This window comes from Xiphophorus couchianus, chromosome 7 (genome assembly GCF_001444195.1).
Source record: "Xiphophorus couchianus chromosome 7, X_couchianus-1.0, whole genome shotgun sequence".
NCBI classification, from domain to species: Eukaryota; Metazoa; Chordata; class Actinopteri; order Cyprinodontiformes; family Poeciliidae; genus Xiphophorus; species Xiphophorus couchianus.
Genome location: NC_040234.1, coordinates 26588321 through 26612495, shown reverse-complemented (window position 1 = coordinate 26612495; position 24175 = coordinate 26588321). Strand labels below are relative to the sequence as shown.

Here is a 24175-nt window from a genome sequence, read left to right as displayed (position 1 = left end):
CACCCATCTGATGTACTCATTCCTGACCATCATCATCATCATCCCCAATGAGAACCTCAACATCTTGAGCTCTACAGCCTCCAGTTCTGCTGTCTGTTTCTCATTGGCATCATCTCTACATCATACAACATGGTCTCTCTATTGTCTTGAACATCTTTCTTTTGATTGTTTATCCCAGCAGACACTTTTCTCCACCCATTCCAACTTGCCTGCCAACTCTTCTTCACCTCTTTTTCACTCTAACCGTTGCTCTGGACTGGTGACCGTTTACTTCCACTCCCTGTAACGTCACCATTCCACTGGTGCCCCCTCGTTTACAGAAATGTCTTCTGTCAGATTGCAACTACTCTTCACCAGTGCCCTGCTCTCACTGCAGACCAGTGTCATCTGTAAACATAATCCACTGAGACTCTTGTCCATCAGCAAAGCAAACAAGAAGGGGCTTAGAGCCGATCCTTGATGCCATCCCACCTCTTTCTTGAACTTCTGTCTCATGGCTCTCATAGATGTCCTGCTCCACTCAAACATACTTCTCTGCCACTCCAGACCTCATGTAACGCCACAGCTCCTCAAACTCTAGAAAGACACAATGCGGCTCAGTTTGGTCTTCTCTGTGCTTTGCCATCAGCATCCTTAAAGCAAAAACTGCAGCTGTAGTTCTTGACAGACGTTATATACACGTCATGGAAATCACGTGGCCCTAAACGTAAGGTGTGAGTATAGGTTGGCCGTAGAATGCCAGAGTCCAAACCATTTTTGAGGATCGCTGATGTGGTGCGCACTTTAAAGAAAGAAGTGATCAAGTTGGTCATAGTGTGAGGCAAAATCACATTGCGAAATGAATTAGTTACTAGAAGAAATTGGAAGTTTGCTTATACAGTAGTTGTGAGCAAAATATCGTACTTGGGAAAACTAAGTTCAAATCCTTATAGCAGCTTTTGCTTAGACAAAATGTCTTAAGAACACTGCTAGTTCAATTTCGAATTAATTCATGAAATAAAATGTATTATGGTTGTTTTTAGTATAGAATGTGAGGAGGAAGAAATGTTTGGCTTAAAGCAATGTCTTCAGTTTTCTTTAGAAATTCCAATATTTGCTGCATGTTGTACTTACTTCATGTCTGTGTTACCAGCTTCTGGCACCTGTGCACAGGTAGTCCAGCCCAGAATGATTCCACATTTGCAGCTCTTGTTTTTTTATTCCTCCCCCTAGAAACAACAGGTGTGACGTCACCCCACAGATTTCCGGCCCAGACTGATCCAGTCTCTCCATAACGTCGATCTTGCTTGCCTGAAACCAAGATTCTGCTAATTTTCATTTGTTTATGGGTCATTGTCTGGATGAAACACTCATTTCAGTGTTTCCTCCAGTTTCAATTTCGTCATAAACTAATACGACCTCTTCAAGCATTTTGATGTATTCAGACTGATCCATAACTCCTGGTTACGTGAGAAGGAGGCCCAACACTCTTTAAGAAAGTCCCTAGAACTCCAGATTGTGGATTTACCAGAAAGCTAGAGCACTGTCTCACCAAGAACAACAACAAAGCAGCTAAACAGACCAGAACTTTCACATCTGACACTGGCAGTCTGTAGATGGATATACTTGCAGTGGAAAATCCTTGGTTGTAATTCCCACATTGCTTCATGTCCTACCCAAAGTACTGGGTGACTGAGAACAGAACATGATGGAGATAAAGTCTGTAGTTATTAGTTTTCCAGACTTTCATTTTCCTTTAACACTTTATCCAGACCTGGAAAATACTGCGGTTCCACACTGTTCCAGAGTGCAGAGGAAACCCTCAGCACTCAGGAAAGGTTTCCTCTCTCTTCCAGTTTATATTTTTGGATAATTTCTCAAAGTTCTTTGACTATCTTGTGTTCCTATTTTGGCCTGTTGGGACAACATGCAACAAATCCTCTGGGATGAACTGTTGACTTCCCTCAGGCTCCATCAACCCACTCATAAAGAAGAAAAGCCCAATAAAGAGTCTCGATTAGCTAAGTAACTGCCGGCAGCACGCGGTGATGGATTTGCATGTGAATGAGAGGCAGCACCTTCAGGCCGGTGTGCAAACACTCATCAGAACGTCACCATGCATGTAAAAACCTTCATCTGCCTCACTTATGTTCTGCAGGGCACAGTTTTAATCGCAAAAGTGTCCACACCCCAGTAACTTGCGAAAGTAACAGTAACTTTTGCGAGTTACTGTTCCAAACTTCAGTTTGTTTTATTTGGATGAAGGTGACAGATGAACACAAAGGAAAAGCAGAATGGCTCGGTGGAAGGTAAATATTTTTCCAAATAAAAATCTGAACATACTTGCAATTGTCCTTAACCCCCCACTGAGTCTTTCACTGCAATAGCTGCTGCCGTTATTTTCAGGGGTGTTTCCACCACGTTTTGCCAATAGTCACAAAGTATTTTTTATATATTTTTTTCCAAATACTTTACATTTGGTTAGATTGGATGGAAAATGTTTAATTTCGATTTTCAACTCTTTCCACAAAATGTTAGAAGAAATTTGACTTGAAATTGGGCCTCTGTCTCTTTAAAAAGTCCTGCTCTTTCTGACACTCTGCCTTCAGGAAGTCATCACAAAATGGCTCCTCTATTAACCTTAAACAACATTTTGAGAAGTAGCTGCTGTAATGAGCTGAGCAGATGTGCAGTTCCACTAGTTGCTAATCGCTGCTGGCTACTCTGAAGCAGCCGAGCGAAGACGCCTTGGGGGCGGCGTTGTCTGAGGGGTGGAAACTCCATAGCTTGCAAACTTGCAGCTCTGAGGAGGAGCTTTTTCCTCAAAGGCGGAGCTAGGTCCAACCAGGCGTTTTGGTTGCCATGGGAGATTAAGGGATTTCTCAATCATGGAAGGTAACCCTCCAGATATGTTTTTGACAAATAACTTTATAGCAAGATGTAAAGCTCAAAAATATTGTTTTTATATAACACTGACTTGGTCTTGGTAGTTTCTGTCTCCAGTTTCAGATGATGGATTTGAACAGAACTCTGAAATGTTCAAAGCTTTATGATCTGATCCTGCTCTCAACTTTCTTGCCTTTCTTAACCAGTTCTCACACAGGCGGGACTTCTGGAGGTTTCATTTAGGGCTGCAATTTAAGAAAACAAAAACCACCGAAGTTTTTTTTTCATGCATCAAAAGATGCTGGGTGTCACATGCAGAAAGGTTCGAGTCTCGGTGATTTTGCACGACGCCGTGTGTTTCAAACCGGTCCGAAACGTCTCTGCAGGTCTCGCCAACAGCTTCGTGCGCGCGCGGCTCCCGGCTCATGAAGAGGCTTATGTGCGTTTCTGCGGGGAGGAGAAGGGAGCCAGACAGGCGACAGTGAACACGGTCTTGGCTTTAGGGCACAGGCTCGGGAGCCAATGAGAAGCAGACATCCACTCCTCTCTGTCCTGCCTGGCTTGGCTCAGCTCGGCGCGCCCTGTAATTAGGAGCTCTTGCTGGGTTGGGCGCCGCCCGCCACGGTGGACAGCCTGGCTGGCTGCTGCGTCAAGGGAGTTTGGGAACGCCAGCTCCACACTGACTGAGGGCAGCAGGAGTTTAGAGCGAACGGGGCCAACTCCAACAGCGGCTGAAAAGATCGCTTTTTAAAAATGAACGGTCAATCGTCGCCTGTCTTTGAGGACAAGAAACCGTCTCTGCCCGGCGCGGCGGGGAGCTCCATCTCCACCAAGGACTCCCCCCCGACCCTGCCGGAGACCTCCTCCGCCGACGCGGGCTTCTACGGCGGGCAGAGCGCGATGCACGACTCGCAGGACTTTTACGCGGCGCAGCAGCCGTACGGAGCGCCGCACATGAACCCGTACACCTACCACCACCACCACTACAACCTGAACGGCATGGCGCCCAGCGGCGCGTACTCGGTGGGCAAGGCGGAATACCCGTACCCGCATGCGGCGTACAGAGATCACGGAGCCTTCGGCAGGGAGGTTCAGACGGCGCTGCAAGAACGTGGTGAGACTGAACCAGCGCTTCATTCAACTAAATGCGCTTCAGCGAGTTTCACTTCATGTTTCCGCATCAGCTCTAGACGCGACTAAATCAAATCCGTTCTTCCAAGTTGTTTCCAAACTGAATATTTTGGATGAACATCTTTAAAGAATGTTGAGCAAAGGGACCATCATTTAACTTGTTAAATTCTTAACTAAAAAAAAAATAAAACAAAACCTATTTTACATGTTACATTAACAAAGCAAAAATCAAATTAATAAAAAAAAAGTAAATAAGTTAGTGTGTAATTTTGAAAAAGAAAAGAGTTAAATTTAACTTTTCAGTAAGTCAAGTCTTTTCTCCTGAGTGTCTTTATTACAGTTTACGTTTAGTTTTTGTTTTTTTTCATAGAAGCTTCAAAGTCCGCAGAGTCAGGAGTCATTTTGTTGTAGATATTTATTACTGAAGCAAAGTTAATTCTTTTTGTCTCTAAACGGAAGTGGTTTGTGATCTGCTGCTCTGTTGGCCTTGAGGTCTTCAGGAAACAATATAACCTCTCTTAAAAAAAAAAATCTTAATTTTTAAAGGTAAACAGTGGTTATATCTGTCAGTATAGGTTAAATTTAGCTGCAGTTTAAATCAGTGAGGTTTTATGAGATTACATGTTGTGAGGTAGCAGTGCAGTTTTCACAAGGCAGGTCAACGAGAACGACCTGAAACAAGATTTTAACAAAATCCAAAGGAAAACGAAGGATCCAAAGAGGTTTTTTTTTTTTAACATACAGGTCAGACAAAGTGTTTTAAATATTCCGTAGTCAGTGTAAAATGTTTCAGTCCAGGTGTAATGAGTCTGTGTTGTTGTTTTCATGCTTGTCTTATTCTGAAAGTGGTTTTCATATCTTAAAACAAAACTCAAACTGTTCTTTTTTCTGTTTTTCCAAATAAACTAATAGTTTTTTTTTAAATCATCAATATCAGTCACATAAAGAATCTCTGTTCAATCTAGACCTATCCACATAAATTGGGCCACTGCAAGTATTTTAGATGTTGAACTAAAAAGAATTGGAAAACCAGTGAGATTTGCTATTTCCAGTGATCAGGCCATTGCAATAAAACAGCTTGTTCAGTACATCGTGGATTTACAGTTCGCAGCAACGTATTTGCGAAGAGAAGTTGATGCGGATAAATATCAGAAATATAACCAAGCGTGTTATATGTGCAGCAGCCATTTTGGATTTTGAACTTGGGGATGTGAGGAGACGTCCAACTCTTCAGCATGAAGTCGGACTTTTGCGGAGCATTCCTAAAACTCAAAAATGTGGACTTCTGAAAATGAATGTGTTCCATTCATATGCAGAAGTTTTCATTCCTTTGTGCTGTGAATTAGGACAAAGGAAACTTTCTGCTCTGACTGGGTCTAAACGTATAATACAGGGATCTCTTGTGTTTAAATGTAACGCTTTAACAATAAAATGCATAACAATAGTTGATATGCTGTTGGAGACTCGGCCTAATTAAAATGTCACGGCAGTAGTTATCAAAGGAAATTATTTCCCATGAAGATCTGTTAAGTTTCCACGTTTTTTGTGTGCTGAAGTAGGTTTATAATATCACCGGTGACGCATGTCAACTGAAACAAGACAGGAAGTGGTTGTTGGATTGCTGCGCATTGTTTAGAGTCTGCTCACAAACTGCTCATCAGATTATCTAAAAGTACAATTTAAAAAAAACAAAAACAGAGAAGAAGGCCCTCACCTCTTTCAAACTGATCATTTGGCAGCGCTTTGGAGAAATAATGAGAGACTGACTGAAAAGATACAAGGGATTTCTAAGTGTTGCAATAAAACAACTCCTGGCTAACTGTTAGCATCAAAGTTATCGTCTACTTGCTACGCCCTCCTGAAGGGCTGTTTCCCAGTTTGTGATGGAGTTTGGTCTTCTACACCGAACAGAGATCTCTTAAGACAAAGTCTGAGTTATTCTATTTAATAAAAGTCATCGTGTTTCCTAAGGGTTTTCAGTTCCGTCGTGGCTTTAAGGCCATGTTAAGGCTACATTCACACAGCAGAGAAATATGATCCGAATCCAATTCCCCCCCCCCCCCCCCCCCCCCCCCATATTCAAGTTTTTTGTGCCAGTCTGATCGGCCCAATTCCGATCTTTTCACCCCCCAACAAATCTGATTTGTGCCACTTCCACATGTGGCACTAAGTCGGGTTCATATCTGATTGTTTTTTAGACATCTGAACAACAAGGAGTCACATTTTGTCCGACATTTATATCGGTCCACAGCTGTATTCCACTGACCAGACAGTCGCACAATTTGACATTTCGAAAATAAATTTGCTTAATGGAAATGCCAATTTTGTAATTTGTTTTATTTTTTTTTCTTTTATAAAAAGTTTTGGTGCTGCGATGACGAGGTTTTCGGCCATATTGAAACTGGTTTATGTCACAAAACTGGAATAGGAACACGTTTTTCACATCACAAGAGCCACATGAGCAAAAGCCGGATGTTGCCACTGGCAGAAACTACGAAGAAGACGACGACAGGAAGTAGTTGGAGGATGATAGCGTAGCATGTTTTGTAGTTACTTATCTCATGAACAAACTTATTCATGTGTGATTTTAATCGTGTTTCTTATCAGATGGAACTGCCGCAATTGCAAAATTGTGTTTTTTGACGTTAGTGGAATACAACATTTTTTTTTACAGATTTGTAATGGAAACGCAGCTACTGATGAGACACATGCATCATAATTCTGCACCGGTAGCCAGACGATGTACATCCACATGTAAACAATGGTTGAAAGCTATAATTATAAAATTATGAAGTGCGTCACATCCCAGTCCCACCATTCATGGCTCTGACTACGCATCCAAACCACCGCTATTAGTCCTGTTATCGTTTTTCCTTCTGGTTAGAACTTTGTTACATTGCTGAATAACTTTTAGATCCATCCATTAACGATCTGTAAACAGTGTTATTTGTTTTTTATTCAGCGCTTGCTTGTTGCTGTGGGATCGTAAACCGTTCTCACGCGAGTCTGATTTTTTTGACTCTTGCTTTTGCATTTCTGGATAAAAAAATATCTGAATTAAGCAACAAAATCTGCAGTTTGAGCGCAGATTTAGAATAAAACAAGCATAAATTTGTAATATCTGGTTGACTCAGACACAAATTGTATTTTTATCTTGGTTGCTGTGATTTATGAAACCTCTGCTTCTTAAAAACAGGGGGTTCTTAGTTTTCTCGAAGGTGCGGTTAAACTCTCATCTCACATACCAAAGTGAGCTGTCTTGTCTGTTGAGGTGAATGTTATCCAACATGGAAAAGTTTGATTGACAGCCCACCATCCCTCCCATTATCTGCTCCATCCAAATGTACAACATCTAAATACGCCAAATTAGAGCTGCATCGTCTGCTCGTTAGCTAATTGAGGGTTAGTAGTTGCTTGTAGTTCATTGTTGATGCTGATAGATCCAATAATTGGAGAGAAGATGACAGGCCAAGGCTAAGACTGTTAGGTGATGTATTAATTACACCATTTTTTATCATTTAGTTCTTAGCCTGAGGGTAAGAAGAAGGCAGAGGATGCCACAAAACTAGTTCACGTCAACCAAAGACAGACTCAGTGACTTAAGCTGTAACGTTGTACAAAAATCCAAGTGTTCCTCTAAGCTGCACAGCAGAGCATGAACTCAACTTTCCCTCCAAAAGCTTTTTTTATTTGTCTCTTCCTCAAGGTTTACTGGGCACCTCGGCTCACGGGAGAAAGGAAAACAAACTAGATGAACTGGTGTTGTGTTTTTGGCATTCCAGTTGGGAGTTGACTCCTGGAAATGGCCCCAGGGGACTTTGGCCCACAGCCACGGCACATCAGGTGTCACGGCATGTCAGCCAGCCCTGGCCTTTGAATCATCCACCTTCGAAAAGTTCCTTATCACGCGAGGCTCGGGCGTCGCGCCCAAACAAATAAATAAACAAACAACAATGCCAACGAGAAAGCCCTACCGTGTCTCATGCCGTATATGTTTATGTGGACGGAAATCCAACGTTGGCTCGAGGTCCAACATTTTAAAATGAATTTTGACTATACAGCATGTCGTTAAAAAAAGAAAAATAATGTGGCAGAATATTGCTGAGCATTCTGGGGCGTTGTGTCATACAAAACGTTGCAATCATAAAAGCCAAACCGCTGTCAGGATCTTTTGCTTCAAAGCGTTCAGACTGGTTTGACGTTCAGGTTTTCCTGAAGGTCTCGTCTTTCACACAGGTTGTTTTTTTTCTCTTAAGTGATTTTTATAGGTCACAGTTGAGTTTAATCAGACTATAAACTCAACTGCACCTACAAATATTTCAAAGCTTCTAATACGTGAAATACAATTTAGCAAACAACTAATTTTGACTTTAGAGAAAAGCTAAAACACGCCTCTCAAAAAAAGTTTTTGAAATGAATCCAAAGCTGAAATTTGCTCTGTTTTTAGTTGACAGGATTACTTCCAGTAATCCCAGCGATTTATTGCTCTACTGCCACTTTAAGGATTTCTGGAAAGTCTGCTGCAGGGGTGGGCGATATGAACTTTGAATTTTATCGATATATTTTTGTTGTAACAATAAAAATTATGATTAAAAACTACTACATAATGCTTCTTTGCTTAGGTAACATTATGACTGTGAATGTTTGTGGCACAGTGCCAAAAACATTAAACATTCTGTTCTTGAAAAATATTCCCATTTGGAATACGCCTGTTCCTGAACGCAGCGTGATTTATAGCTGCACACAGTACCCAGATTTAATAATATGTTAGAATGAAGATAATTATTGATACTCTTGTGGAATGAACAGTGGAGAATATCATAAAAAATAACATTGTTGCTAACATTTTTATTTAACATTAATGATTGTGATTTACTAAGACAACGATAAATCAAAATCCTTATCATGATTAGAAATTTTTCCTGATAAATGATACCCGATACGATAACTGCCCACCCTTACTCTGCAGTGTAATATTCTTTATACAGACACTTTTCTCAATAGTCAGTCTTTTAATATGTATGTAAATATTCACGTTACCCTTCTATTTTTCATTTATGTGTGAATGTTTCTTTTCATTTTAATAATACAGTTGTAAGCGTGTAATGTATATTTATTTATTTGCTATTATTTTAGTTCTGATGGGCAGACTTGGAAATATGGTTTTCAAGATTCAATGGCACCGGATGTTACCATGTTTGATTGCTCTGATCATCCAGAGGAAGCAGCTTTATTAGCTCAGGTAGCTTGTCAGCACTGTTTTTAAACAGCGTTACCTCAGGAAGAGTGATGACTGTTGCTGCTGCAGTTACCGCACCACGAACGTCTACATGTCAGAACCAAAAATACTTAGAAACGGCCCAAATTGTCCCTCAGAACATCTGATTATCAGGTGTCCTTTCTCTGAAACCTCATTAAAGGACTCTAAACCGTAGCAGCGGTGTGTTGGAAAGTTTCAACATTCAGTTTGAAATCAGAAACCGTCTCATGGTATCACGTGTGAGGGAGCAGGAAGTGACACTGCTTAAAAAAGCAGCTGTTCTAAGAGTGTTCCACAGGCTTGACTTGTCTTTTTCTCTCTCTTGTGTAAACTTCAATTCATGAGAATATAATTATAATCTTATAAATGTCATTAACGTGACATATTAGGGATTAAGATCAGCTTCCATCAGCATATTGAAATGCTGACTTTGAGCAGGGACTTGATGTTGTCGTCTCCAGGTGAAGAGTTTCTTCCCAATCAAGCAGATCGATTGTTTTAATTCTGCAGGAATTTACTGAAGAATTTGTTTTTCATGGAACATTTGCTGCTGGAATACCAGAACAAATTGGGAGTGTTCTACACAGGCAGGCCTTCGGGCTACTGCAAAAGTACCTATAAATCTCTGTCTCCTTCCCCCAGTTGTGGGAAACTCTGAGACCAAATTATAAGTTCACAGTGCGGGAGGAATTTCTTTGAAAGTTCTGTGTTACAGAAGCCGCGGCTATTTTTGTGCCACAACTTCTCAACTCGGAGTCTTTGCTCCGGACCGCTCTTATGAAAACGTTGTGTGACAAAGCAGGAGACATAGGACTACGATTTATTTTTATTTTTTTGTCTTGTCTTCCTTCCCTCCCTGTCCCCCTCACCGGTGCAGTGAAAGAGGAACCGGACCTGGAAGTCCGGATGGTCAACGGGAAACCCAAGAAGGTCCGCAAACCACGGACCATCTACTCCAGCTACCAGCTGGCCGTGCTGCAGAGGAGATTCCAGTCGGCCCAGTACCTGGCCCTGCCGGAGCGGGCTGAGCTGGCTGCGCAACTGGGCCTCACCCAAACGCAGGTAAACGCTGCGAGTCAGCCGCCGTGTTCTGTTCAGTTGTGTGTGGAATCAAAAGGCGCTTCCGAGGAAAACGATGCAACGACCAAACTGAAACCGCCTGGTGACGTTTTTAACCTGGTCTGACGTTTATGAAGGGATGGGAGTCATCTGTTAGCTGGAACTGTTCACTTAGTCACCTTCTGATTCACTGAACATCGCTCACAACGAACAAATTAAAAATTAACGTGTAAATGTCAAAATGTATTTGGATATTTGCTGAATGGTTTGAAGGGAAAATAATTTTAACTTACAACTGCAGTATGCAACTTTATTAAAAATATGTTATAACATTGTGGTGAGAGGTAGATAAAATGTGAAAAAAATCAGTGCTAACTAGAAACAACCAGTCAGAGCTAGGAGGCAGATCTTAGTGCTGTCAATCATCCTTCTGTATGGCGCTGCTCATCCCCTCACCTCCTTTCCTCTTTTGCTCTTTGCTGCGCTGCAGCTAGCAGAGCCAGTCCTGAATGCTAAGGCTAGTTAGCATGGCCACTGATGACAGCAAATAAACACTTTTCCTGTAGCGGTTGGTTGTTTTTCCACCATTAACACATTGAGATTGATTGACAGTGCTAAGCCCCTCCCCATGGCTCTGATTGGCTGTTCTTCACCGGTAGTGGGGCATTGCTTCAGACAGCAATAGCAGCACAGGGAGGAAGTGAAGGAGATTGATCTTTTCACAGATTATTTGTCTCCTGTTGTCCTGTCACAACATGGTGACAGTTTAAACTGTATATATACAGTATATACAGTACAGACCAAAAGTTTGGACACACCTTTTAATTCATTGAATTTCCTTTATTTTCATGACTATTGACATTGTAGATTCACACTGAAGGCATCAAAACTATGAATAACACATGTGGAAATATGCACTAAATAAAAAAGTGTAAAACAACTGAAAATACCCCTTATAATCTAGTTTCTTCAAAGTAGCAACCTTTTGCTGTGATTACTGCTTTGCACACACTCTGCATTTTCTTGATGAGCTTCAAGAGGTCGTCACCTGAAATGGTTTTCACTTCATAGGTCAACCTGCCCTGTCAGGTTAATAAGTGGGATTTCTTGCCTTATAAATAGTCATGAAAATAAAGAAAACCCACTGAATTAGAAGATGTGTCCAAACTTTTGGTCTGTACTGTATATATATATATAGATATAGATATATAGATATATCTATATATCTATATATATATCTATATATATAGATATATAGATATAGATATATCTATATATCTATATCTCTATATATATAGATATAGATATAGATATATATAGATATATATTACACACTACTTTCAGGATTTGCTTAAGCTATTTTAATGCACAAATTTAGCTATTTGTTCAAATTAAAGTTGATGTCTTTTATCTGTTTTGTTGCTGCTAGACAGATGAAACCTGCACTGTAAAAATTAAAGTTACAGTAGTTGAAATAATATTAAAAATAATGACAAGAAGTATAAAATGTATTATTTTATAGTTAAGACATATCGAATCGATCTACAATATAATATGTAAGATACAAAATGCAAGGACTGTTTCTCAGCATTTGATGGTTATGTTCATTTGTTGTTATCTGAAGTCATAATCTTTACACCAATGATTTACTACCAGCCATCTCTTCAGGAGTGATAACATATGGTTTGTTTTATTGTGGCCGTTGTAGATCATTGTTCAATGTTATCCTTGAGTGACTCTCACAAGCATATGAAATACCCTGGTCAACTTTATTTATGTAGACAGCAACCAGCAGACACAGTAACTTACTTCTGGATCCTGAAGCAGTCTCCACAGAGCCACATGGTGGTGGCAGCATCATGCTGAGGGGATGCTGTCTTCTCAAGGAAAGGGAAGCTAAACAGAGCAGAGCGGAAGATGTATTGTTTGATACTGTGAGTTACCTGACAGTGGAGAGGAGGTTCAGGTCACAAGTAAACTTTACGAATGGAGCTAAAAATAATCAGGAAGATTTAGAGGTTATGATTGAATTTGAGGGGCGCACAATACATCGGCGTTAACATCGGTATCGACCGATGTTAGCCTTTTTTTAAAAACATTTCTGTACCAGTCTGATAATTAAAACTGGGTTGATATTTACAAGCGATGTTTATTTCCATCTTGTTGCTGTTTGTGCTTATGGAAGGCGTGGGGTTAGCCATGTGGTCATGTGATGCAGTGCAGGATTTCACAGAGACGCAATACTAACGGTTTGGTCATTTTTCACAGTGTCCGAGGATAGGAAAATATATTTAATTCATGTCATGTGTGTATAATGCTGACACATATTGGTTATTGGCTATAACAGAAGTAGTAATATTGGTTATCAGTATCGGCCCAAACTTTAATAGCGGTGCATCCCTTATAAATTTGAATAAAAAAGGCACTTAACACAACTTACTTTGCTTTTTCCTATAGATTAGAGTGAAGTGTATTGGAAAAATCCTTTTGATTTGTTTTGAAATATTCTCTGTTTCAGGTCAAGATCTGGTTCCAGAATCGACGCTCCAAATTCAAGAAGCTCTACAAGAACGGCGAGTTTCCGCTTGGCGACATGCCCTGTGAACATAGCCCAGACGCCAGCGACTCCATGGCCTGCAACTCTCCCCCCTCTCCAGCCGTGTGGGACAACGCCTCTGGCAACAGCAGCAACAACAACAACAACAGCAACACAAACGGCAGCAGCAACGGCATAAGCAGCATCAACGACACAAACGGCGGCGGCCTCAAGAACAGCGCAATGCTGGATCCCGCCAGCAGGGGTCAGGCTCCGTATCAGCCCCCGATCAGCTCCTCTCCTGCGTACATGGAGGACTTTACGCAGCACAACTGGTACCAGCAGCCAGGGGCGCACTTAGGCTTGGCGCAGTCAGGCCAGATACACCACACGCCACCAACAGCGCCATCAGACGCACAGAGTATGCGAGCCATCTACTGAGCCACCAATCTGGATGCTCAACACCATTGGTGCTGAAAAACCAGACCTTTTGTTTGCTTGTTTTTCTCCTCTTGAGAGGAATTTCAGCGTTGCTGTAACCCCAAATAACCTGACAGAGAACAGACTCAAGCAATGACTGGTAGAAACTACAAATATATGAATTATTCCTCCGTTTCTCCCAAGTCGGACTGATATTTTTGTGGGAGATCACGTGGATTGAAGTGTTTTTGCACTGCTTAGTCTGATAATATTTTGTGAATTAATTTTTTTGTTTCTATTTGAAATTTCTCCGTATTTAACGTAAAAAACTTTTAATTATTTGGTCATTCCAATAAATTATGTTCTGGATTCGTCCTCTGTCTGTTCCCTACTGAAACAACGTGCTACTGAAACTCACTGCTGGACTTTACCAAACATAAAGACTATCAAGGTAAACCTTTTTTTATCTATCAGTCTAAAAAAAGAACTTAGTACAGATTGATGGACTCGTCTTTATGTTAAACTGACTAAGACTCAAACTAAGATTTTCTTATTTATTTCTCATATATATCCTCCTGTATAGAAACACTGCAATCAAATGTAAGTACTGTCACAATATTAAAACCTTGTGTATTTAGGGAAAAGAGTCTCAGCTTCCAACTGAGACGGTAGCTCTGTTTCTAAATGTCAAGCAAATTTCGAGCAAACTTTTAAAACAAAGATGAGGAAGGAAGAAAAGAGTGTTTCCATTTACTGGTTTGGCGCGAATCAAAGTGTGACGTCTTCAGGTGTTGATGCTACGTATGGCTGCAGACCAGCATGGACCCGACATCTCAGAAAAACAGGAGAGAGTCCTCCCATCTGCGCTGGAGGTTTGGACTGGGAGAGTTTGTTACGCTGGAACTTATTCTGCAAACATGTCTCCATCTCCCTCTGAGTGCATTAACTCTTTTTGCCTAAAACCGACTCAAACCAGGGAAAAAACTCGAAGTTATTTTGAGTTTTCTACAGTGGTACTTCAAAAAGTGGCATTAAAAATCGTTAATGGAACTAATAGTAACTAATTACTCAATTACTTGTATTTGCTACAAAGTTGAATAAGAGGTGGACAGGAAAACAACAGTAACAAAACCCACCAGCAACAGGTTGGGGAGGGGTTTCTGTATTCATGGTTCCTCTGTTGTTTTGTGCTTGAACATTGACCAGCACTGATCAGCCCAGTCTTTTCGTATTGGTGAACATCCACAATAGCAGCTTACTTTAGCATTGAAGCTAATTTTTAGCATCAGAACACTGGGCTCCAATCGATGGGCAGACTTTGGCCGGCCCTGTTTAAATTTCTTCAGAAATTTTCTAGTTCCTTCTAAAATCCTGAGCCTTACATTACACTATTAACACCGCAGGGAGAAAAATATCTTTTCTAACAATGTTTTTGGGTATAAAGTTAATTATGTCCTCCAACTCAGTTGAGGACAAGTCCTGCTGGTGGTGACGGACAAAGGGCAGGCGCAGAGGGAACGGGACTAAGTGATAACACCAAAACTGTATTTCTAAGGGACGACTTGTTAACTCAATATTCTTTATAACAGAATATGAGTCATTCATTCTGCATGTCAGAAATATCCTTTTCTGAGTCGAATTTAATTTCTTTTCGAAGCCGTCATGACATTTGGAATTTATCAGGGGAACTTTAAACTCACTCACCCCACACCTCGCCTGATGCTCCTCATGTCACCGTCTCTCTTTCTCTGCCTCTCCATTCACTTCTCTCACTGAGAGCAAATCTTAAAACAAGCGGTTTGATGTTCAAACAAAAGGGGCTGGAAAGTTTTCCAACAACCACCCAGAGTTCCCCCTTCAGAGAAAAACATGAATTGGCTCAAGAAAATTATTCACAGCGGACACTTTTTTCAGGAGAGCTCTTCTCCTGAACGATGAAGCAAACTCTGCATATAATATGGACCAACCTGGAACTGTGGAGACGCTCCTGTTAGCATGAGGAGAATAGATATGTTTGAATCTTTATTATTTAAACAGACTTAAAAACAACTTGTCTTTGATTAAGTCAACTTGACTGAATTTCTAAACAAAAAAGGGAACATAAAGACAATTGCTTTCTGTGGTCACATTTAACAGTAATTTGTCCCAAAGATGCTACGCTAGCCAGTCTTTTAGCCTGTACCAAACATACTGTAAAGTATTTCATGTAAATATTATGTGAATAAATTAAATAAGGAACACATTTGCACATTGATTCATTTCCTTTAAGCCCAGAATTAAAGTTTACAGTTATTTACTGTTTGTTTTCTTTGACAACACATTTCACAGTAATTCCAACTGAGGAAAAATTCATGAATATACGAGTCATGTAATGGAGCCAGTAAAAATGCAGGTTTTGTGCTTATCCCACTTTTGATCATTCTAATTTTCTGTCAGATGCAACTTGTTTCAACTTTGTTTCATCTCACCAATTAACAACACATTTCAAATGTGCAAAGTGAAACTTCTGGAGGTTCCTGGCAATGACAACCACCAGTGACCGCTGATTAAATGGAAAATAGACAATGCAATGACAACTGAATGGTGAAAAATAAATAAATAGAAAAGCTTAAAGCTTTAGAAACAGTAGATGTCAGAGAAAAAAAATATCCAGTGAAAAATATCTACTGTTGATCAACTTTACACTGAAAAAAACAACCAACCAAATTCACATTTTTATATTTAAAGTGAGCAAAAACTAAAGTACTAATCCCAAAGCAAATGGATAATTCCTTTTCATGGTGCTGCGTTAGCCGTTAGCATGTCCCCTTTAGCAATGGCTGTTGCCATGTCGTCTGCAGTGTTTTCTTACATTTTTGAGTCTTCCTCTGTTTGGTTTCAGAGTCTTCGTGCTAGTCGTTGTTGTCATCTTTCATCTCCCCATAAAGAAGATGACTTTTTTTATTATTCAACGTCGATGTGTCTTTTGTGTGGAGTTTAATTTGTAGTTTTCAGCTCTGATTTTTCTGCTAAACCGGAAGTCGAAGTGCCATATTTCAATTTTAAAAAATCAAAATTATTTTGTAAAAGAAATTTTAAAGAAATGTAAATAACCTTTGAGCATGCATTAAATATATTTTTTATTAAGCCCACATTAGACATTGTGTTTTAGGACATTTCACTTTGGGATTTTTCAGTCTAAGGAACAAGTTGCCCACTAATAACTGATCAATCTAAAGTTTTTGCCTGAACTATAACGGTCTAGAGGACAAGAAAGCAGTCAATCACGAATCTGCCCACATAATTTTAATATATTAAAATATTTTGGAATTTAGATAATGGGACAAAGAATAAAGTCTGGAAACGCCAATGTTTTTCAGTTCTCAGTATTATATGTCCCATACTTATCCAGTATTGGATACTGGTCAAATGAAATTCCAGAATTTTCTAGACTCTCCTTTAAAGTTGCACAGCATTAATTCATCAATTGTTTAAAAACCTCTTGAACAGACTAAATAAAAATCCAGGTCAGGTCCAAACCTGAACGGGATTTTTGTAACCTAAATAGAAAAAATTCCAAGACACAATTTTAGGTTCACAAAGCCACCATTTCATTCATGAATAACACAAAAAAGATATTTTAGTCTGTTTTTGGCACTTGGACAGGCTTAAACTAATTACAAATTTTTTTGTGTGAAACCTTTACGCTATTTGTAAAAGTAATAAAGACAATTCTTATTAAGGTAAGATTTTCCTAGAACATTGTTAAAATCCTGGTTCTTTCTTTCTCTGTGAGTCCTTTATTATGAACGACATAAGGGTCTATCATAGCACGTCTCTCTGAACAGCAATAAAATTGAGCATTTTTACAAATGTGACATTTTTCAGGGTTTTTTTAAATCGTGTTGCTTCTCTACAAAGATATAAATCATTTTCAGCCTAAAGCAGTAATGTTTGAAAATTTACAGGAAAGCATCTACATGAGTCATGAGATTTATAGACCAGAGTTATTTTAGGACAGCAGCAGAGCTGGGGGGAGTACGCAAAAACTGTACTCAAGTAAAAGAAGCACTACTTCAATATATTTTTACTCAAGTAAAAAGAAAAAAAAAAGTAGTCGTCCAAGAAGTCACTCAGGTACGGGTTAAAAAAAGTATTTGGTAAAAAGTCTACTCAAGTACTGAGTAACTGATCAAATTAGCAATAATTTAATACTTAAAAATTACATAATCAGATACATAATCTGTTCACTTTATAAAATTAAGTGGAAATTATGTTATTTTAAGAACCAAACTGACAATATTTCATATAAGTAAAAAGAAAAGGCAAAAAGAAATTTTTCCATTTAGTTTCTTTCAATATAGAACTTCTAAAATTTTAACAAAAACTGCAGGTGTGTGTCTTTGTCTGGTGGATTTTTTGGTTAAAACATGTTTGTTTTTCATTCAGTGGGAAGAGAATCCAGAAATTTTACTCAAGAAGGAGTAGAGATACTTCATAATAAAATTACTCCATAGTCAAAAAAGTTACTCAAGTAAATGTAACTAGTTACTACCCAACTCTAGCTAGTATGGATTTATTTCTGTCACTGTTCTACATGAAAGCGCCAAAACTCCAGTTGAAGCAGTCTAATGGCCATGTCCAAGCGTCTGGATGTGATGCAGAGCAAACAGAACCTGAGTCACATCCTGAGGAGCTTCTGTATGAGAGCGGACATCCTGCTGTCTGTCCTGATCCCTCATCAACTCATTTCACAGGAGAAGATCTTCAAAGGTTTTTGCGCATGCAATACTGAATACCAAGACATGCATGTGAGGCGTGTAAGATGCTGCAGCTCTGATAGAATATTTGCGTGGCATTAGTGTGAGCAGCAGATAAACAGAGCTGGTTACGACATGCAAAAAGACTGGAAGGGAAAGCAAGACAAGCAACTCTGGTATATTTTTGCGGAACTTTAAAACCATCTGGTGAAATATTAGTATGTTAATTTCCAATTTTTGACTTCTGAAATGAGACATAACAGTTAACAAGATCACATCACAATGAAATGTGTTTTTCTTACTTAACTTTGATTATCAATCATAAATCACTCACTTATTATGATGTATTTTATCACTAAAACACCCCATTTATTCATAACAGTGAAAATAGGCCCAGGCGACTAAAAAAGTAAATAAAAGCTGGAGCCTGGCGCTAGGAGATTTCTGAAAAAATTCTGATCTGTACTCAAGTTTTCTATTTAAGTTGTAGATGTAAGAAATAAAATTCTAAATGCCTTTTAAGTATTTTCTTCCCGTACTGTTTGCGCAGCTATCTTTGCGGGGACTTTCCATTGACTTCCATTCATTTCTACAGCCTAAACCTTACCCTTACTTTACCCTAACCCTATCCATTACATACTTAATCCTAACCCTAACCAAAACTCAATTCACACCTTAGTCCTAAATCTGACCCCTGACCCAAAAACAATGTTTTCCCTTGTGGGGACCAGGCTTCAGGCCCCACAAAGAGCAGCGTGTCCCCACAATGTAGTATATGTCAGGAAAAATGGTCCCCACAAGGTATTAGAAACAAACGCACACACACACGTGCACACACACCGCAGTGTTGTGCTGACGGTGCTTTCCCGGTAAACCTGTTGGAGTGAGTCAGACAACAGAGGCAGGTTGCACCCAGCTATATATTTTACATTCACATGCAGCGTTCGTGTAAAGCAGGCTGTGGGAGGTGACGATGCTGCAGACACGCCGGAGTCAGGAGATGCTAATAACACACCATCGACACCGACAGAGATGGGAGCCGAGCGCTTTCATGTGGGATCCAGTTGGAGAAGAGAGAAGGTTCTGTGCAGAGAAACTTGCAAACACTTGACAGAAAAAGGGTGTGACGAGGTAACATGTAGACAGACAATTTGAAATATTTCTATGCAACTTCTTAGTCCTGATTTTTTTTTTCTTTTTCTTGTTTTCAGAGTGAAATTGTGAAAGTGCAAATATTCATCATTAGCCTAACTAATAAATGGAGCTAGATAATGCATATTGGTCTCTTTTTTTCAAATTTTGTTTAAATTTATGTGATAGACAACATGAAGTAGTTGATGAGTGGGAAGTAAAATAAATCATTATAAATCATTTCTGCATAAAAAGAAGAAAGAAAGAGGAAACAACGGAACCCATCTGGTGACACGGGAGAAAAAAAAACTCCACTTAATATCTCCTGGCCATGACTTGTTATAATTAAATTGTTCCCATGAAATAAGTCGTTCCCATGAGTTATTAAGTCCTGGCCACGATTTATTTTCTGCTCTCGTCACCAGACATAAAAAAAAAACCTTTTCTTTGAGATCCCTAAATAAAGTCCACTTCAACTTCGGATTTACCAATTTTAAAATTTGGGTCAATATTGATATTCAACATTTCTGCTTTGGCCAATAATTCAAATTTACCGATATTGTATGTCTTATTTACAGGGTTTCCACGTGTCCTTAAAAAGTTTTAAAAGACAAGATCTTAAAATGTTTTGAATCCAATTTAAAAATTGGTCATAAATGTTGTCACGACAAGACTACTTAATCTCATACATGCTACATAGTGTTTGTTTTTTCTTTCAGGAGTTTTTGCTACATAAATGTTTGAGTTGCGTGGCAGACATCTTCAGTGCTTGTGACTAAAGGTGATTGAAGTACTTCTAACAAGTAGCTAATACACACTAGCTAGCTTTTTTTGCATCTATCATGGGTAAGTGTAAATTTGTTGGTTTTAAACATGGTGGTCGAGCACCAGTCTTAGCTATTAAAAAACTTTATTTCAGCAAAGTTGTTACTGTGGAGGGAAATACAGTGTAGCATGGAGAATGGAGAGCCACAGATGCAGCTGTGACTGTAAATATGGAAAAAGATTAAAAGGAACAAGAATTAATGTCTTCAACTCCAGTAAGAATCTGACGATAATCTCACAAGAAGAGTCATTTCTTCCTGCAGAGGACCACAGCGTTGTTTGTAGCATCTGTTGATGGCAAGGCAACTATTCAGATCTGGTATTTACTATGTTGACACCCATGCCGTTGCGTCAGTAACGCGTTACTAAGCCAGGATGAAGTTGCTTTTCAGATGAAATTAGTGTGTTTCACTAAACTGCAATGGCAACACCATTTTCACATCACACGAGTCACTTGATGAACAGCCGGATGTCACTACAGGCAGAAATGACGAAGGAGAAGATGACAGGAAGGATTACGACGCGGCGTGCTTTTAAATGACTTAATGTGTGAACAAAAGTATTCACATTTTCAAATTCTTATTCTTATTCAAAGGACACACTGCAATTGCAAAATTTTAGTTTTTTGAGTAGCATTAGTGGAATATTGACAAAGTTTTGAGCACATTCGTAATGGAAACGCAGTTGGTAAAAAGTTTATAAGACAAGGCAGAGCGCTGTGCACATCATTATGTAATCATGGTTTACTGGAGCCTCTGACTGGGGAACCTGCGGCTCCCCTGAGAAAAGCAACGATGTGTGCTGAGGCTCTGGGCTTCCTGTGCTGATCCCCTCAGCTTCCAGGTGTCACAGAGGAATGCATCTGAACATCACAGGAAGGCAGACAGGGAGGGCAAATAAGGACTTGTAGCAACCTGTGACTGATACTTCACAGAGAAAACAAGCCATTGTGAGTTTCTACTCGTCAGCTAACACTTTTCATCAGTAGATTATATTCTCATAGCCAAAAAACAAATATACCAGGTGGAGTGTGAAGTTTAGGCGCATTCACGTTTACTCTCATACGATGCAAATCAAATGTGTTTTCCTTCCTCCGGAGATGATAAAAATCATCACGGATTCACGACGAGTGAGCTGAAGTTGGCCAGACAAGGTGATGACATCAGCCTCCGCAAGCAGAGCTGACAGGAAAACTCGGCAGAGGAAAGAAAACCTCTGAAAGTGTCACAAAAACTGAGAGCTGACTTGGCTTTCCATTCCCTGCATGATCTGCATCTGTTCAGCCATGTAGGAAAAGAGACAACAAAGACTCAATGGCACGATGCGGTGCCACCTAACAAGATTTAAAGAAAATATTAAATAAATATTAAGATAAAGTCCTGCAAATAAATTGTTTTCATTATCAGGTTGTGAGAAGAGCTTAAAAATGTAAAACAAAACAAAAAAAAAAAGAAAGAAATACACACAAGCAATCAACAAAAAAAGTATGCAAATTCAAACTTAATTTAAATTTAAACAAGTTGCTCAAAATTTAAACTGCAAATTCTGGACAAACATTTTGCCATGAGGGGTCACAAAGGTTAACTTTGATAACTAAAGATGTAAAAATGAATGTGTTTTGCCGTTTTTATTTTTATCTGCTCAATACTAAACAAAACATGAAATATTTTATTTAATTGAACAATTTATATTAAAAACAAAGATCTTTTAACGTTGAAAATATAACAAGAGTCTTGATATTATTATTAGAATACAAAGTGTATAATTTCAGAAATTTTGGGGGTGATTGTTTTCTTTTTTGGGCCAGAATTATTTTGTCTGTCGTAAACATAATCTGTTTCTTTTTTACATTTTTTTTTAGCTTTTCTAAAACTGATACTCCTTCATCTGGAGGGTCTTTTTTGTGGGTTTTTGTATTTTTGTACGGATGGAAATGAGAATTTTGCTTAATCAGGTAAGTTACAGTTAATGTTGTACTGTTCCATTTGGACGAATGTGTAAACCTGATTAATAAATGAGAAATAATTTGTTTTGTACCTAATGTTATGTGAGGCCAGATTCGCTCCATTCTAGATTTGCGGTTTCCTCCAGGCCAGCTGACAGCTCTGCCTGGGCCTGGGGCAGATAAGACCAGATGGGCCCCACGCACACGACCTTCTGGAACTAGTAGAAAATGAATGAATAGTTACCATTTAAAGACATCATCCATCTATGTCATTACTCTTACATTATCTCATTACCTTCCTGCCATTGTCATCTAACAGTGATATGTGTGATAATCTGAATAAAATTGGAAATCTATATATAATTCAAAAATAAATATTCCTTTTAATATATTTCATAGATCCTCATTCAATTCATTATTTAATTTATTGGTTAAAATGGCGACTCAAATTAAAATTTGAATCACACATGTACATAAGTGGCATTTTAAAAAATTAGTTTTCCCTTCTTGTACTAAAGTGTATGATGAAATGACAAAATGATGAAGCACATATTGTGTTATTGTGTTATCTGTAGTTACTACAGATTTAGATATTTTAAAAAATCGAGTGTAGCAACAGAGTTTAGTTTGCTGCTTGCACCTCCTGTTATATTACATTTTTCAAATGCATGAATATCAGCTTTGTGACATTTAAAACTACTGAATTGTGGCAGTTATGAATTTCTGTACACGCTGCTGTCCAAATTGTTTTGTTTTTTTAAGTCTTCTGCCAATGTGACGATTAGATGTGACCTCCAGGTCCATGAGTCCAGCCTTCATTTTACAGTCGGGGTTCTGCAGATGGCCACTGAGCGGCGCTTTGGACCCCTTGCCTTAAGAAAAAAGAAAAATCTATAACAAATTTTAAATCTGACTTTCACATCATTTTCTGTTAGGCATACACACTGTTCTGCCTTTAAATGTATCAGGATGTCTGAGCCTTTTATTATGTTTACTGTCTTTTTTCTGCATTTTGAGCTCTGATTATGATTAAGGTCCCTCTTGAAAATGAGATCTAGATCTCAACAGAGATCTAGATCCTATACCTGGTTAAATAAATGAACACATATATTAACAAGCAGCATGAAATGTGAATACTTGTGACTTTTCTCAGATCCTCTGACTCTGTAGAAGCTGACTGCGTGCTGAAGAAGCGGTTGAGACTTACTTGTGACTGTCTCGTGATAAATGAGAGATTTTGTTCTCCACCTGGAAAAACTAGCCTAATAGTTAAACTTGTTTGATTAGTTTTAACGTCTAAACCTTAGCTACTGGACACCAATCCCAGTTTTCAGCTTTCCCTGTCAGATTGTATCAGGTTTGTTTATGGGGCCTTAAAAAGCCTTAAGGAAGTAGAATTGTTGAACTTCTCCACTTCCTGTCAAGTTACAGTCACAAACTTTAATGTATTTTATCAGGACTGTGTGTTACAGAACAGCACAACCTAGCAGATAACTGCAAAGTTAAGGGAAAATTGACCTTCATGCTGCTTGTTTTTTTGTTTTTGTCCATTTGTGTTCAACCCCCTGAGTCGATACTTTGAAGAACAACATTTCATTACAGTTACAGCTGTGAAAGTCTTGTAGGATTTGTCTCTACCAGCTTTGCATATCTAGAAACTGACATTTTTCAATCTTTCTTCTTTGCAAAATAGCTCAAACTGAGTCTGACTGGATTGGAGTGTCAGTGAACAACGGTAATTAATTTCATTTGATTAAAATACTTGGAAAGTTGTGGCTGAAAGATGAGAGAATGTAAAACATTCAAAGGGACGGGAGTTCTTTAAGCACTAAATATAATATGGTTGAAGATATCTGCATCAAAACCATATTTTTCATTTTCTTTTTGCCAAGAGTTGCCTCATTTATCTGCTGGTAAAAAAGTGTTGATGTTTTATATTTTTTTCTGCCAAAATCCCTTTTGGCACAAAAGGACTTATGAAGGTGACGATCTGATTTATTTTCCTCTGCCGTGCTTTTTCGCTGCTTCTGCCCCTTTAAGTGGACGGTACTTGGTTGCCATGGTTACTGAGCCTCTGTCAGGGTTTCATCAGTTCATTAGGACTCCAAGTTTTCTATAAAACTCTCCGGTGTGAACTCTCCCCGAAGCAACAGGAAGCAGCTCCTGGTGGTGGAATGAAAGAGCTTTAAACATTCCGCTGTCTAGACCCTCTTTCTTTATTCCTTTTTTAGAAAAGTGCTTTGATCCTTAAAAAAAAACAACAA

General features: G+C 39.0%; 1 protein-coding gene across 2 annotated transcripts; it reads left to right on the top strand.

The window, feature by feature from the left end:
• Nucleotides 1–3310: 3310 nt before the first annotated feature.
• Nucleotides 3311–15509, top strand: LOC114148183 (homeobox protein Dlx3b-like). 2 transcript variants are annotated; one of them, XM_028023247.1, is made up of 3 exons: nt 3311–3976; nt 10134–10318; nt 12834–15509. In XM_028023247.1, exons 1-3 carry the CDS (start codon nt 3619–3621, stop codon nt 13290–13292), a joined length of 1002 nt encoding a protein of 333 aa, XP_027879048.1. In that variant the 5' UTR covers nt 3311–3618; the 3' UTR covers nt 13293–15509. The 2 variants fall into 2 exon arrangements, with proteins under 2 accessions (XP_027879048.1, XP_027879047.1); XM_028023246.1 differs by having other exon boundaries at nt 3314–3979.
• Nucleotides 15510–24175: the final 8666 nt, after the last annotated feature.

Excerpts from the sequence above, each read along its gene's own strand:
- LOC114148183 (XM_028023246.1), top strand. The coding sequence starts at position 3,619 with ATGAACGGTCAATCGTCGCCTGTCTTTGAGGACAAGAAACCGTCTCTG. Across the intron at positions 3,980-10,133 it reads GACGGCGCTGCAAGAACGTG|TGAAAGAGGAACCGGACCTG; the intron begins GTGAGACTGAAC and ends TCACCGGTGCAG. Across the intron at positions 10,319-12,833 it reads TGGGCCTCACCCAAACGCAG|GTCAAGATCTGGTTCCAGAA; the intron begins GTAAACGCTGCG and ends TCTCTGTTTCAG.